Below are 14,547 nucleotides of genomic sequence, written 5' to 3' on the forward strand. Positions count from 1 at the left end.
GACAGGTGGGTGTCAAGACTCCTCCCCGCCACGCCCGAGTTATCCCCATTCCCGCCACGCCTCGGATCCAAGCAACACAATCCGAGTTTTGGGTCATAGCCCTTTATTCAGACAACCCCTCAATGTTCTGCCCCAGCAACCACGCCAGCCCCAGCTTCATTCTCTGGTCCTGCGTGCCTCCTGCATCGCCCGGGAGCTGGTGTAAACTCAGGAATTGCCTGGAAGGGAAGAGGAAACAAAGTTCGATCAGGAAAGCCCAGCCCAGCTCCAGGGGATCCCCAGACCCTTGAGCACCCTGAGCATCCAGGACTCCAGCAGCCGATCCCGGTGCACTCACCAGGCCAACCGTGTGCAGTCTAAGACTCCTAGGGAGCCCTCTAGGACCCGAAGTCACAGTCATAGTCATCCTCCTGTGGTTCAGGTTGACTCTCCTTCATCCTGCCAAACAGAGGCGCGTGACCTTGGCGTTCCCGTGGTTCTGCAGCGCCCTCCCACCTCCCAGCCTCTTCGCTCCCACCCTCGCGGCGCCCATGTGCCCAGACGCCAGTGCCCTCCTCCAGCAGAGCCGCCCTGCTCAGCAGCCTCATGGACTCTGGACAGAAACTAAGGCAACAGCGCAGGTCTGAAGCCTGTCAAGCAAGGAAAAACGTGTCCACAAATGCAGGCGCCCAGTGGCTCTGGACAGCTGTGGGACTGGCAGTTTGACTCGACTTCAGGAAGCAAAGGTCAACCCCAGGCCTAAGTTTCCGTCCACGTGAGCTATAAACCGGAGGGATGCGACACGAGCGAAGGTGTTACCTCGAGGCACAGGCCAGCTGCACAGAGCTAGCGGGGGGAGCAGCAGGCGAGTCTTGGAGGGTCTGTGGCTCGCGTCTGTCCCCCGAGGGCTGCGGCTTCGGAGGCTAGCAGAGAATGCCTGGAACTGGCGGGGTGCAGCCTAGGCAGCCTCACTGACCCTGCCTGTACACAGCCCTACACTGGACGAGGCCTCTGCAGCCCTGCTACCCCTCAACACTGCCCACTCCCGTTCCCATTTGGCTGCTCGGGCCTCCCGCACTGCCCTGCCTTCCTAGCTGCTCTGCTGGCCACGGAGCCGCAGCTCAGTGTGTCGGCAATGAAAGGGAAATGGTCAGAATGAGGTTCGTTTCACACGGTCTTTTAATCGGCTTCGTGAAGCCAAAGAAACTGCGTACAAGAATTCCTCAGCCACTGTGAATACAACATCGATGGAGTATGCATGTCTTCGGTAAAAAAGGACAATATAAATAAACACTTCCACAGCCTCCTGGACTGATGCAAGTCCCCACCGGTCCCGACCTGTGCCTGATGGGCGGGACCTGCTGTGCTCTGCAGCAGAGCTGGGGAGCTGGAGAGCCATGGCTTGCTCAAATTGAGTCCATTTCATCTCAGGAAGTATGGGGCGCCAGACTTCATGGGCAACCACACAAAAAGGAAAACAACACAACTGAAAAACTCGAAAAAACAAAAACAAGTAACCAAAAACCCACATAACCCCGACAATTTAGAAAAAAACAAAAACCCATGGCTCATGGTAAAAAAAGTAAAATCTGAAGTGCTTTCCAAAACGTTTTTTTAACGCTTAAAAAGACAGTGCTTCCTTAAAAAGAAAAATCTGGTCACGAGGCCATCTTGGTCAGAAGCAGGCTGTTGATGGGTCAGAACTGAAAGGACTACAAAAGTGGGGACAAGGTGCTCACTACACAACGTTCAGCGAAGCTCCCCCATCTTAATTACAGCCATGGAAGGACGATCTGGACGCAGAGGGCTTTTACTCGTTGTGTGTAGCTGAGGACAGAAGCGGGACAGTGTAAAGGCACTGGAGCTAGTGCTCGGCCCGCACGGGAGGCGGCACAGGGTTCCATGCACCTGGCGCACAGTGCAGCAGTTCTGGGAGCTGCACCCCAGGCTGAGTGACCTAAGTTGCTCATAAGGGCACAAGGGTTCACCAAGCCCAACCGCAGGCCACCTGAGTGGCATCCATGGAGCCAGACTTACCGTAACTGTCATAGCTGTCTCTGTAGGACCCGCCCGAGCTCCGATAACCATAGCTGCCACCCTGACTCCGGCTGTAGAAGGACACACACAGACACTAAAGGGCACAGGCCTATCAACACTTTGGCTCAGCCCCATACCAGGTACAACTGGCAAGAGTGGGTTCCTTGTGGGGGTTGCTTGCCCTGAAGATGAGGGCCTGGTGCCAGCTGGGTGCTCAGCAGAGAACAAAACAGGAACACCTGTACCCTTCAGCTGGGGCAACCCCCCCCCCTTAGTTCACAGCCTAGGCCCCACTGTGCCACCAAGGCTGAGCCAGCTCCCTGGGGTCCGATGTGGCTCACCTGGCATAGTAGTCTCTGGAGCCTCCGTAACCCCCACTCCGGGACTCAAAGCGGCCACCTCCATAGCCTCGGTCTCCTCCACCTGTAGACGACAGAATTGTCAATGAGATCCTGTAGCAGTCCCACCACCAGCCCAAGGGCCCCCAACACTCACCTCTGGAGAACCCACGGCCCCGGCTGCGACCCCCGCGAAAGAAGCCTCTGCCTCCAGCAGAGCCACCCCGATATCCGCGGGATCGGTTGTCAGAAGATTTGCCAGCCTGATCAACTCGGATCTGCCGCCCATCCACAGACTGCCAGACAGAGGCAGGGTTAGCCCTGTCCATTCCACACCAGACCCACACCACCCATACTGGCTGACCTGATCCTCACCTTTCCATTCATAGCCATCATGGCATCTTTAGCGTCATCGATGTTCTCAAAGGTAACAAACCCAAAGCCTCGGGATCGCTGGGTCTCCCTGTCCTTTACCACTACCACTGTAAGGGAGAGTCATTAGTTGTGCCAGTCTGCCCCAGAGCAGAAACTGAGACTGGTACTCCCTAGCCAAGCTCACCTTCAGAGATCTGCCCGTACTTGGAGAAGACCTGCTCCAGCGCCTGCTCATTGGTGTCGAAACTCAGCCCTCCCACGAAAAGCTTGCCTTCATCTGATGCCATGGCAGCCTGTGCACACACCACAGATATTTGCTTCGCCTCCTTCAGAGACTGAAGCCAGATAGCACTCAGCCCTTTTAAAAGTTTTTGACATGACCTCTCTTTATAGCCCAGGCTGGCCTTGAAATGCCCTGCATAGGCTACAGTACCAGGATGACGGTCACTGAAAGCATTAAGGAGCTTCCTGCCCCTTTTATTCCCTATTCTTGTATATAAAAATGATCCATGACCTTCCTGGGGAACCTGAGCCACAGTGGGGTTCACACCTGTCATCCAGCCATTCAAGCCACTGAGGTGAGAAGACCAATGAGACTCTGTGGAGCAGCTTGGGAGACTTTTTCCAAACACTCCTGTCATCCTAGCCTTTGCGATACCATTTGCAACTACACAGCAAGTCTGATACCAGCCTGGGCTACATGCTCTGTGTCAAAAATGATCACAGAGTGGTAATGGCACACACCTTTAATCCCAGCACTCAGGAGGCAGAGGCAGGTGGATCTCTGTGAGTTCAGAGGCCAGCCTGTTTATATATAGAGTTCCAGGACAGGCTCCAACAAAGGTACACAAAGAAACCCTGTCTGGAAAACAGGTTTTTCCAAGAGGGAGGGGGGAAACACAGGGAAGTCTTCTGCTTTTATCATCCCAAACCCACATGTAAGTCATATAACTGAGCTGACCTTAAATGGTGGTTCAGTGGCTCAAAACAAGTGAACTCTAGCCTGCAGTGGCCCTCCATTAGCCCTGGCCAGAGGACCCCAAAGTCTGGACCACCTAACCAGAATGGAAATTTCTTCACTTCCCAAGAGGGTGTGTGTGGTTGGGGACACAGATGAAAGCGACTTCCTACCTCACCAGCTGGGACTTGTTCATAGTAGCTTCATCACTGAAATAGGCTTTTAGGGTGCTGTCAGGGAGGTGTGACAGTTATGGGATGCAACCTGGGGCCACAGCTCACTCAACCAAGGACTAGAGAAGTGCTTTTGTTTGGTGGACTTCAAGAGAGAAGTTGGCCCAAGAGGCGTGTCTATAGAGAGGGGCGTGGCATTTAAACAAAGCCATTATTGGCTGTGCACAACCAAGACTTAATGGCTTGGATAACAAGTCCGCTATAGTATTCCTGGGCCAGTCTCTACCTGGGGAGAAACAAACTTGGGATACAAAAGGGCAACATTCAAAACTACATGTGCTTTTTTTTTCCCACGTGGAACCACACAAGAAAGAGGAAACCGAGGTACAGCCAGCTGGAGTAAAGGGTCACAGGATACCCAAGCTCCACATCTCCGGACACCAGGGCTCTGGAGCTAAGGCGCGCCCCGCCCGCGGAGCAGCGCATGCGCCACGCGCGCACCCTGCGCCATTCCATCCGGGCACTCGGCACTCCCGCCATTTCGCCGGCGAAGCTTTTCAAAGCCTCGCGGCCGCCATTTTATAATAAGGCCCACCATAAAGTTGGCATCGGCCTGGAGGTGACGCGCGGTGGAGGACTCCCTCCGAGAGGCGTGTGGCCCCGCTGTCCCGATGCCCGCCTCGCCGCCGGCGGGGCGGACTCCAACCCGGGCCCGCCCCCAAATCCCAGGGGCGTGCCGCTGCGGCTCCGCCTCGCCCGAGAGTCACAGGCCGCCCGCCGCCCCGGGCCCCTCAGAGCCGGTGCCGCCAGGGCCCTCACCGCTGAGTCGGGCAGGTCCCTGACGCGGGCGGGAAGACAGCACCACACACACCCAAGCCTCCTAACGCGCGAGTGCGAGAGGGAGCGGCTGAGTCCCGCTTGATATACCCCATCCCTTGAGCCACGCCCCTAGGACCGCCCACTACGCCAATCTGACCAATCTGTCGCGCCAGATTTGGCAGCTGCGCTTCAGTGGAGGGGCGGGACTATCCCGGCCTTGCTTCTGCCCGCGCGGAGGCGCTGAGCGTTTTGATTGGCTGGGGTGTGTCACGGCCTCATTCTCCCGCCCGCTAGCGGCCGGGGGCGGGGACAGCGCGTTTCAGGGGCGGAGCTGACCCACTTCCTTGCTCTCCGCCGGTTTGGCTTGTGGCGGGGAACAAAGAGCTTCAACAGACTGCTTTTAAGAACATTTGCTATCTCAATGGGACCCCCAAATATGGCTCTAACCTTGTTATGTCGACTTCACACATCCCCTGTTTTTTTTTTAATATTTTATTACATTTATTTAGCTGAAGTGCGTGTGTGAAAGCCAGAGGGACAGTTCCAGGATTAGCAAGTGCCTTTATCCACTGAGCCATCTCACTGGCTCCTTTTTTCCGTTCTTGCCCACTAATCCCCTAGTGCAAAAGTGCCTCCCAATGCAACCGACGCTCAGTGACTCTCTGGACCCAAGGCTTCCGAACATTCCATAAGGTCAGTCCGAACACTTTCATCCCAATATTAACCACAATGTCAGTTCTCTCTCAGTCTTCAGACTTGCTGCAACACCTCACCTGTACCCGACTCAGTTTGCCACCACTCTCAACCTGCTCCATAACTTAACTGCCATTTGAACTCTGATTAATGCCCACCCCAACCAGGTGGGCATCATCACATCATACAGCTGGCAGAGCGCTGCTCTTCTATGTGTACCTACATCTTCTGCGTATACCCAGGGCTTCAAGCACACCATTTGAAGGGACTATCCCTAACCATTCCCCCAGCCCCTCACTGGGGGGTTCTGGTGGGCCTTCGCCCCTGACCACATCCAACTCCTTACTGGGGAATTCTAGGCAGGGACTACACAGATCTATATCCTTAACCTTCTTATGACATAGGAGGTGGTGGCACACGCCTTTAACCCCAGCACTTGGGAGGCAGAGGCATGTGGATCTTTGTGAGTTCAAGGCCAGCTTGGTCTACAGAGTGAGCTCCAGAACAGTCAGGGCTACACGGAGAAACCCTGTCTCGGAAAAAAAAAAAAATACACATATGAGAAACAAAAAACCACATTTTTATATGTATGGGTGTTTTGTTTGAATGTCTGTATACTATGTTCTGTATACTATGTGTCTGCCTTTGTACACACAGAGGCTGTATTGGATTCTCTGGAACCTCCATGTGGGTACTGAGAATTGAACCCAGGTCCTCTGCAAGAGCAGCCAGTGCTCTTTACTACTAAGCCATTCTTCTTTCCCTGCCTGTCCTTGACTCTGTAGTTCTAGGCTCCTGGGATAACACCCTTAGTACCAAGCCTCAGCATGCCATCTCCTTTTACTCTAGTTTTGAGGGTCATGAGACCTAAGCAACCCGACTGGTCTTTGCAAGGATCTTTACCCCTAACTAAAGCAGTTCACCTATTACCACTTCACTGACTGAGGGAGGGGCCATAGCACATCTCTCCCTAGATGAGCACTACCTGCTGGAGAGTGCAATCTGCTGACATAGAGGCTCTAAGCCCCAAGCTCACTGACCCTCAAAAGAGGTTGGTCGAGGTGACCCATCTGTCTCCAGGAGGAGGATGCCAGAACCCCTCAGGGACTCAATGCTGCCCTCCTCCTAGACGGCAGCTGGTGACTCATAGCCACCCCCTCTGCACCTCTCTCTCAGCACTCAACCCTCCTATCCCCGTCAGAGCAGCCTGCTGCGTCAGCCACTCACGCAAGGAGGTTATTAAAAAGAGCAGAGAAACCAACATGCTTTTCCTCCCCTCAATGTGCACCATCCAGGAGGGGAGGAGACCATTCATAGCAGGAATGCTGGACCAGAGGCCAGACAAACCAGAAAGAAAGCAGCCCCCATGTGTGCCCCACCCATTCCCTGCAGGGGAACCTGGATCTCTATAATCCCAGCTGCCAGGGTCATGCTGGGCCCCTGGCCTCATTCCCATCCTGAGTTCTTATGGTTCCTGGTGTTGGGAATTGTTGTATTCATTCATTCATTCATTCATTCATTCGTTTGTTCGTTCATTCATTCAACCAGCCCCCACTTAACAAGCTTACCACCAACGAGTCCCACCAGTACCCATGGCCTTTTCGGATCCCCAGAAGAGCTTGCAAATATGTGACCAATGAATATAGCTCCAATGAGCATCTCTTGCATCTTTGGTGTACTTGTGTCTAAGGTATATATGTCCCGGTGCACTTACTTGTGTCCACATGGCCAGGTGGTGGCTCAGTGTGCCACCATGACTCTCTCTTTGTCTCTCTCTCTCTGTCTGTCAGTCTGTCTCTCTCTCTCTCTGTCTGTCAGTCTCTCTCTCTCTCTCTCTCTCACACACACACACACACACACACACACACACACCTCCACCCAGGCTATGAACCCCTGCCTCAAAATGGTGCTCTCTTCCTGGTACGGACACGAGAGGGCGCTGCAGACTCGGTTGGAGCGTTCAAGACCTATGTCCCGCCTCCTTCTGTAAGGTCACCAGCCTCTTGGCCAGCCTACGGCCACTAGACGTCGCCATTCTGGACAGCCGTCGTGGGCAGAGACCGGGACAGTGCCAGCCTAGCATCGTCGTGCCCAGCTCGCAGGTGGCTTGCCTGCACAAGAGATCAGAATAGCTGGGCTCCATGCTCAAGGTTTACTCCTGCGATTCAGGGCAGCGTACTTTGACCCATCGGGTCCATCGTGTGTGTGCCCACTGGGGCCGTCTTGAATCCCAACTGTCTTTTATAAATCCGAAGGGATGCAGAGTGCCACCCGCATCCCTTGAAAGGGAGCCCACTCTATCCGTGGTCCCTGGAACCCAATTCCACCGCTAGGAGTCGCTATGAAGACGATGAGGGGCACCGCGCCCCGCCTCCGCCGGGTCCTCCCCCGACCCGGGCTAATGACGGGGCGGGAGTCTGTAATGAGCGTCTGGGTTGGGGACGGGCGGGGCATAGACCGGGATGAAAGGCGCGTGTGTGGGGGGCACCCCGGGGCCACGTAATTACCGCCCCCTTCTCAGCCGGGCGGGGGCCAGGGACACTGCACCTGGCCTCTGCCCGGCGGGGGTGCACAAGTGTGATTGTGATGTGTGGTACCAGCCCTCAGGGACCAGAGCCAGGGTGGAGGATGCAGCCTGTGTGTGTGTGTGTGTGTGTGTGTGTGTGTGTGTGTGTGTTGCTAGGTGTGGCGCACATGTGTACACGTGGGCAGGAGACCCGTGAGGATTTGGAGAAACATCTGACTCCCATAGACAGGGGAAGCGGGTTTGTCCCATGTGTGTGAAGAGGACATGGCCATATTTGCACTGCATGTCTGACTGTGTTCCCTAAGGACAGGGTGGGCGGACAGAGTGCCCACAAAAGTGAGCACAATAGGGATGTGATGCTCAGGGCAGGGCTAGGTGTGCGTGACTGGGGTGGGTGCTAATGTAGCCATCTATGCCTGGTGCATGACTCATGTTCCAGAGGTGGGCATGAGAGCTGTGTCAGAGATACCCCGGCCTTCTAATTAGTGAAGCTAAAACCCAGAGCCAGCTGTAAGAGTTAATCTTGCCTTTTCCTTTTCCTGGGTGGGCTCTGATCCCTCAGGAAGCCCCAGGTGTCTGAGGTCTGGCCTCCTGCCACCCAGAGGAACTGGAGTCTGCTTCTGGAAGGGATCTGCTGCGGGGCTAGGGCTGGCTAGGCCCAAGTTCCTGTGACTCATCACTCCCCGCAACCCTGAGTCACACCCCAGGAATGGGAATACTAAAGCTTGGGAGGCCAGGCCCCTGAGGCTCTTGCCCAGACCTGGGCCTTGAACAGCAAAGGGACGCCCTAGCCAGCACATACATCTTATGACAAGCCATGCTATACACGTGCACACCCACATCCTCTATTGCAGACCCATCAGGCTCACAGCCACAAACTTGACATTCCTTTTGCATCAGGCAAATTGCCTGCACCCTGGAAAATCCCTGTGGGCTCCCATACCTGTCTTCAATAAACTATGGGACTGGGAAACAGTGCCCTTGTACTAAAAGGCTGTTTGGAGAAGGAACATCCAGTGACATGCACTCATCCACTAGGTCTGTATCAGATGCCCAAAAAACCCTCCAGTGACCCTGCAATGATGCCCAGAAGACCCCAGAAGCTGGAGGGAGGGGAGGGGTTGTAGGGTATCCACCCCCAGGGGTCTTCAGGTACTGCTTAGCAAGGGCCTCTTCCACCCCTACCACCCCAGGGGCAGGAAGAACCACCCCTCTTCTGCCCTGTCCACTCACAGTATTCCTGAGCACATACCTGACATGGCATAGCCTCCCATGCAGGGGTGACACATGGAACAGCCTCCCTGGAAACAGAGGCAGGCAGAGCAGCTTCTGCCTGGGGCTGATGGCCTGCAGTGCTTCCTCTGTACTTAGCTGTCTGGTGACAGTCACAGGTCATGAAGCATCTGTCAACCTGAGGTGTCCGAGATCCCAGTGCAAACAGCTGGCAGTCCTGGAACCCTTGGAAGATTTGTCCACCCAGCCATGGAGTCAGCTGTAGCCCATGGGGCCAGCTGTCTGGGTAGGCAGCACTCTTGCACCTCTCTGGCCCCATGCTTCATCTGAGGAGTGAGTAGTATCTAAGGAGCCTCCAGGGTCTGAAAGAGACTAGGTCAAGGGTGCTATTAACTGTCCCAGTTTGTGGGTACTTGTAACATTTTGCAAGACTTCTTTATTTTCGTTGAGACAGGGTCTCAAGAAGCCTAGATTGTCCCTGAAGTCTCTATGTGGTGGAGGGTGACCTAGAAATCCTGGTCGCTTGCCTGTACTTCTCAGGTGCTAAATGCTGGGATGACAGCCTAACAAAAGACAGTCACTTTGTTAGGGTGCATTGCATCTCTGAATAGTCCCCAACAAACATTCTTGTTTCCCACCAGGAAATAACAGAGACTGGTCACAAGGCAATGACAAGGAGGTCCTCTGTTTCTCCTTGGTTGCTGTGGTGAGTTAGAGGGAGGATGTTGCATTTCTTCCTGGGTACCTCAAGTACTAGTTGCTGGGCAAATATCCCAACTATGGACAGGAGAGACATCTTTGAGAGGTTAGCACATGGGCTGGCTGTTCTTCCAAAGGACCTGGGTTTGAATCTGAACACCCAATTGGTGAGTCACAATCACTTGTAACTGCAGTCCCAAGGGATCTGACAGTGTCTTCTTAAGCCCACTTATGGCCGGTAGGCATGAACATGGTGCATGCACACACATACTCAGACACAAGAAATACGCCAATTTAAAACAATAAAAATAGCTGGGCAGTGGTGGCACACACCTTTAATCCCAACACTCAGGAGGCAGAGGCAAGTGGATCTCTGAGTTCGAGACCAGCCTGGTCTACAAGAGCTAGCTCCAGGACAGCCTCCAAAGTCACAGAGAAACCCTGTCTGGAAAAACAAAGAAAGAAAGAAACAAATAGACACCAACTCTTTTTATTTTTTTTCCTTTGGGAAACACAGAACTTCAGGCAAGCCAGAGCCATGAGAACCAGCCTGTTTCTTACTTGTCAAGTGTGTGTGTGTGTGTGTGTGTGTGTGTGTGTGTGAGAGAGAGAGAGAGAGAGAGAGAGAGTTGCCCCAGGCTGACCTTGAACTCAAAATCCCCCACTTCATATTTCCTTAGGAAGCAGCTAAGGCAGTCTTATACCCCTGGGACATGCAGGGTTTGGGATGTGCAAGAACCAAAGTGTGGGATCAGGGTCAAGTTCCTGGAGTGGATGTTGTGCACCGGGAGGCTGGCGTTCAGTCCTTAGTAAATTCTCTTGGCCCGTGAAGTTTCATGGAGGCCTCCGCGTTGGTGTTGTTCTGCTTAAGTCTTGTGGGACATGACAGCTGTCTGAGGCTGCCTGCTGGGGTGCAGGGTGACCTCCTTCTTCGATGGGGGTCCAGTCCCGCCCACATTCCAGCAGGGTTAGGGACACCCTCACCCTCTCAGGTTGAGTCTGAGCACGTTCTAAGGAGGGAGGATCTCCGACCCAGGGCAGAACCCATCCCCTTTTCCGTCCTCTGGACACCCAAAGCAGCAGCTGGCCCCATTGGCTGTGGGCGGGGGCGGAGGATGGAATGTGAGGAGGGGGAAGGGTGGAGGGGGGCGGAAGTGGGGGAGGAGAGGGGTGGGACAGCCAGTGAAAGGACGAAAATAGAGGTGCCTGGATAGAGACCGAGATACAGAAATGCTGGAAGGGACTGAGCCAGGGAACCAGTTAGCCTTGCACCGGAGCGTTCTCCTCCACCTGGCAGGCTAAGCGGCTCACCTGCCCCGCGTGACACAGTCTAGGTGGCCGTGGGTGGGACTGGAATCAGACTCCAGGAAAGATCTCTACGCCCAGCTGCCGCCAGTTCCTTCCCAAGGCCTGGCAGGAGGGTGGAGCTGTTTAGGGCCCCACGGGGGCGGCTGTGCCCTGCGGGCACCATCTCTGGCCTCTTCCACGGGTTCTGCTCCTCCCAGCTGCCCACGCACAGCCACCTCCAGACCTCTGACATCTCAGAGCTTGCTGCCAGGTCCCCAGATTCTCGACTGGAAAGTGGCCACCCCTCCCTCCAGGGGACTCCAGCCTTTGGCAGGAAGCCATGACCTCTAGTGACCTCTTTCTACCCGCCCCCGGCTGCTTGGTCACAGAACTCTGCCCATTTGCGAGGTTACCCCGTTGGTGGGGTTGGCAAACCACACCATTCCTTGTCGCCAGCCTCTACTCCAGTCTTGTCAACCACCTAGGTCAGCCTGGGCATAAGGTTGTTTAGCACTGACTGGCTTCGACCGCGCAGCCATCCTTCTGCCTCAGCTCCTTGAGTGTTGTGGTGACAGGTGTGCGGCCACCCACCTCTCCCTCACTTCTTTACCGAGGCCATAGACAAGGGCAGCTAATGATGACTTTAGCCTGGGATCCTTCTCACCTCATCCAAAGTGCCTGCCCTGCGTGCATTTTAAAACCATCATCCTCCCCATCCTCCATCTCTGCCATCAGCCTTCGCAGCTTCTTCCGGATGATTGGGATTTCCGTCAAACCTGTTCTACTTTTTCTGCCTCCACCTCCCAAAGGGTGGTTCTAATCAGGGTCACGGTTAGGCGCCACATCTCCATCAGCTCAAGCTTAGACTTGGGGGAACTTCTTCAGGGCCCTAGCCAGCTTTGCCTTTCCCTATTCCCCTGGTCCCACAACACAACCTTTTTCTCTTCCAACAACACTTGGCAAACTCCTATTCGATCCGCAAAGCCTCCTCCTACAGGTCGCATCCCTTCTTCAAGTCCTCCCAGAGGCTGGGAACTGCAAGAAAACCAGGTGAAGGTCAGTGAACCCGAAAAGGATGTAGCAGGAAATGCTGGTGTGCACAGCGGGGTGCACGTGGCGTGGCGTGCCTGTGCTGGGGGTCCACGTGCGACGCCCCCAGGGACGCCCCCTCTTCTGTCCAGGCTCAGCCTCAGCCGGCAAGCCTTGGGTGCGTCTCCGCCCCCAAGTTTGCAGACGCGCGGGCAGCGGGCGGGGCCGCTGCGCCTCCGTGCTCGCGCACTCCGCTTTGCCTGGCTGAAGTTCCGCCTCCAGAGGGCAACCTCGAGCTATTGGTTCGTCCAGAAGGCCGACAGACGGTTTCACCAATCAGACCTCCCCAAGGGCGGGCGGAGCCTGGACCGAGGGGCAGGCGGGGGCGGACAGGGAGCCCTCCCTGCGGTGACGTCGCGAGCCTCTCGCGGCGCATTGCCCTGGCAACCGCGTTTCCATCTCGTCGGGTTTCCGGGGGGCCGCCCCCTCCCATTCAACTTTTTCCTCAATGGGGTGTTGTGGGGGGGGGCGGAAGGAAGCGAAGGGCCGATCCCGCCCCTCTGCGATTTTGGCAGCCTTTGCTGTCTGAGCCTCGGTTTACCACATCTTCCCTGCCACATGCACTGGGCTTTCACCTCGGGGTGACGGCGATCGCCCTCTGGGGTTGTTGATCTGTCCAGGCTGAGGGCGATCGGGGTGCAAAAAGCATTGTGATGGGATGATCTGGAGTTGTCGTAGCCTGATAGGGTCGTGACCTTAGACTCCCCAGCATACATGTACCATCTCCAGGTTCAGACCTTGAGATCCCCTGGGATGTCCCTGGCTTGTGGACGTGGCTGGAGACGCAGGAGCCTCCCTTTCTGGTCCCCCAAAAGCGCTGGGCGGTAAGTGGCAGCTGCCCCTCCAGGCCTGACTCCTGGGTCTTTCCCATCATCACCAACCTCGTATGGCCTCAGAAATCCCCAAATCTTTGAGCCCATTGATATGGAAATCTCCAGGGATCAGACTTGACCGGACATCCACCTTCCTGGCGTGGTCGTGGAACAATTTGGGGTGACTGGAGATGTCACAGGGCATCCTTGGGGAAGCACCTGCTTCCTCACCCACTGAGGCTATGGGGAGAGTACTAGAGAATGTAGATTCCAACCACAGGTCTAGACCTCTATGCCCAGTTTTCTGGGCTGTAAAACGGGAGTTTTACTCAAAGGGCTCACTAAAAGAATTAAAAGGATGTGTGTTAACTATCTCAGCCCAGCCCCAGAAGGCATGAAGGGCGGATCCCATAGAAGCCCTTTGTGCCTTATGGAGCACCAGGTTAGCTTGTGCAGGCAGTCCACCTCAGGGTAGTTCCCAGGCATAACCAGGTTGTCCCCAGATGGTGCAAGGCAAATGCTCGGAGGACTGGTGCGTGACCCTCGGAGGTGGAAGGGGAATGTGTGTGTGTGATGTCTCCGAGAAGAGCCTGATGAGGTCTGAGAACTTTGCAGCGGGGAGAAGAGTGGTAGACACTGGGAAGCACTTCCCAGTGTCTGGGTTAGAGCACCCCTCCCACTCCAGTGAGCTGGGAATGCCTGCCCGGATACTGACTCCCAAGTTCCCGTCTTAGCCCTCTTGACAGCCGGGAACTAAGAGGGTGAAGGCCTCGCCCAGGGCATGCCCCAGCCCCACGCCCAAAGGGACTTCCGGCCATGGGTAGCAGGAAGTGGCTAGGCGCTCCCTCCCTCCACCCTAGGCAGCTTCCTGCCAGCCCCAAGCTGGGGAAGAGTCAAGGGAAACCATTTAGGGGAACCTGGAACCCTAAAGGAGCAAACGAGGGCTCTACTTCACATCTCACTTTCGTTTATTTGAAATTAGGTGCTCGTGTAAGGTTCTCCCCCCCCTTAAAATTTCATTTTAATAAAATACTTGGGCTAGGCGGACCCCCCCACAGCCAAATTCTCTCCCCTAGGGTGGCTAATGCTATCTGGGGAAAGTCTGTGAGTGTAAGGAGGAACTATGGGTGGGCTCCTGCCTGAGGCCTCCACCCTCAGCCCAGGGGACACATCACAGGCGGCTAAAAAAAAAAATCATAAAAAACCCCCAAAAAACACACATTTAAATAGGTATCCAAGACAGCTTAAAAAAATGTACCCATTTAACCCCCCCTTTCATTTTGGAAAAAGACTGAAAAAAAATAAAGCAAACATAAATCTTGGCCTCTACCCTCCAGGATCAATCCCTTCCCCACCCCCCACCCACTTTACAGCTACAGTCAACACTTGCTCACACCCCAAACCATTAAGGGTAAACGGGGGGGGGGGGCAGCAAACACCTGGGGTTCACAGACTAAAACAAAGGAGCCAAGGACAGCTGGAGCCTACGTAAAACAGATGTTGGGGGTGTGCACACATCCCACTAGCA

At 55.0% G+C, this 14,547-nt stretch overlaps 1 protein-coding gene across 3 annotated transcripts; it reads right to left on the reverse strand.

Moving 5' to 3' along the window:
- Positions 1-86: 86 nt before the first annotated feature.
- On the reverse strand, positions 87-4,822 carry Cirbp (cold inducible RNA binding protein). Of its 3 annotated transcripts, XR_007834039.1 has the most exons (8): positions 4,680-4,822; positions 2,914-3,022; positions 2,730-2,836; positions 2,509-2,650; positions 2,358-2,433; positions 2,017-2,087; positions 338-438; positions 87-218 (listed from the first exon to the last, which is right to left on the reverse strand). XR_007834039.1 is itself a non-coding variant. In XM_051177421.1 (7 exons), exons 2-7 carry the CDS (start codon positions 3,014-3,016, stop codon positions 1,790-1,792), a joined length of 516 nt encoding a protein of 171 aa, XP_051033378.1. In that variant the 5' UTR covers positions 3,017-3,022; positions 4,680-4,822; the 3' UTR covers positions 1,141-1,789. The 3 variants fall into 3 exon arrangements, 2 of the variants coding, with proteins under 2 accessions (XP_051033378.1, XP_051033377.1); XM_051177421.1 differs by lacking the exons at positions 87-218; positions 338-438 and adding an exon at positions 1,141-1,806; XM_051177420.1 differs by lacking the exons at positions 87-218; positions 338-438 and having other exon boundaries at positions 1,818-2,087.
- Between the last annotated feature and the right edge of the window lie 9,725 nt (positions 4,823-14,547).

The sequence above is a fragment of the Phodopus roborovskii genome, unplaced genomic scaffold (assembly GCF_943737965.1).
Source record: "Phodopus roborovskii unplaced genomic scaffold, PHOROB, whole genome shotgun sequence".
Taxonomy (NCBI): domain Eukaryota; kingdom Metazoa; phylum Chordata; class Mammalia; order Rodentia; family Cricetidae; genus Phodopus; species Phodopus roborovskii.

Coding starts and splice junctions, on each gene's coding strand:
- Cirbp (XM_051177420.1), bottom strand. CDS start 3,016: ATGGCATCAGATGAAGGCAAGCTTTTCGTGGGAGGGCTGAGTTTCGAC. Junction 2,837..2,913: donor GTACGGGCAGATCTCTGAAG/GTGAGCTTGGCT, acceptor TCTCCCTTACAG/TGGTAGTGGTAAAGGACAGG. Junction 2,088..2,357: donor TCCAGAGACTACTATGCCAG/GTGAGCCACATC, acceptor GTCCTTCTACAG/CCGGAGTCAGGGTGGCAGCT.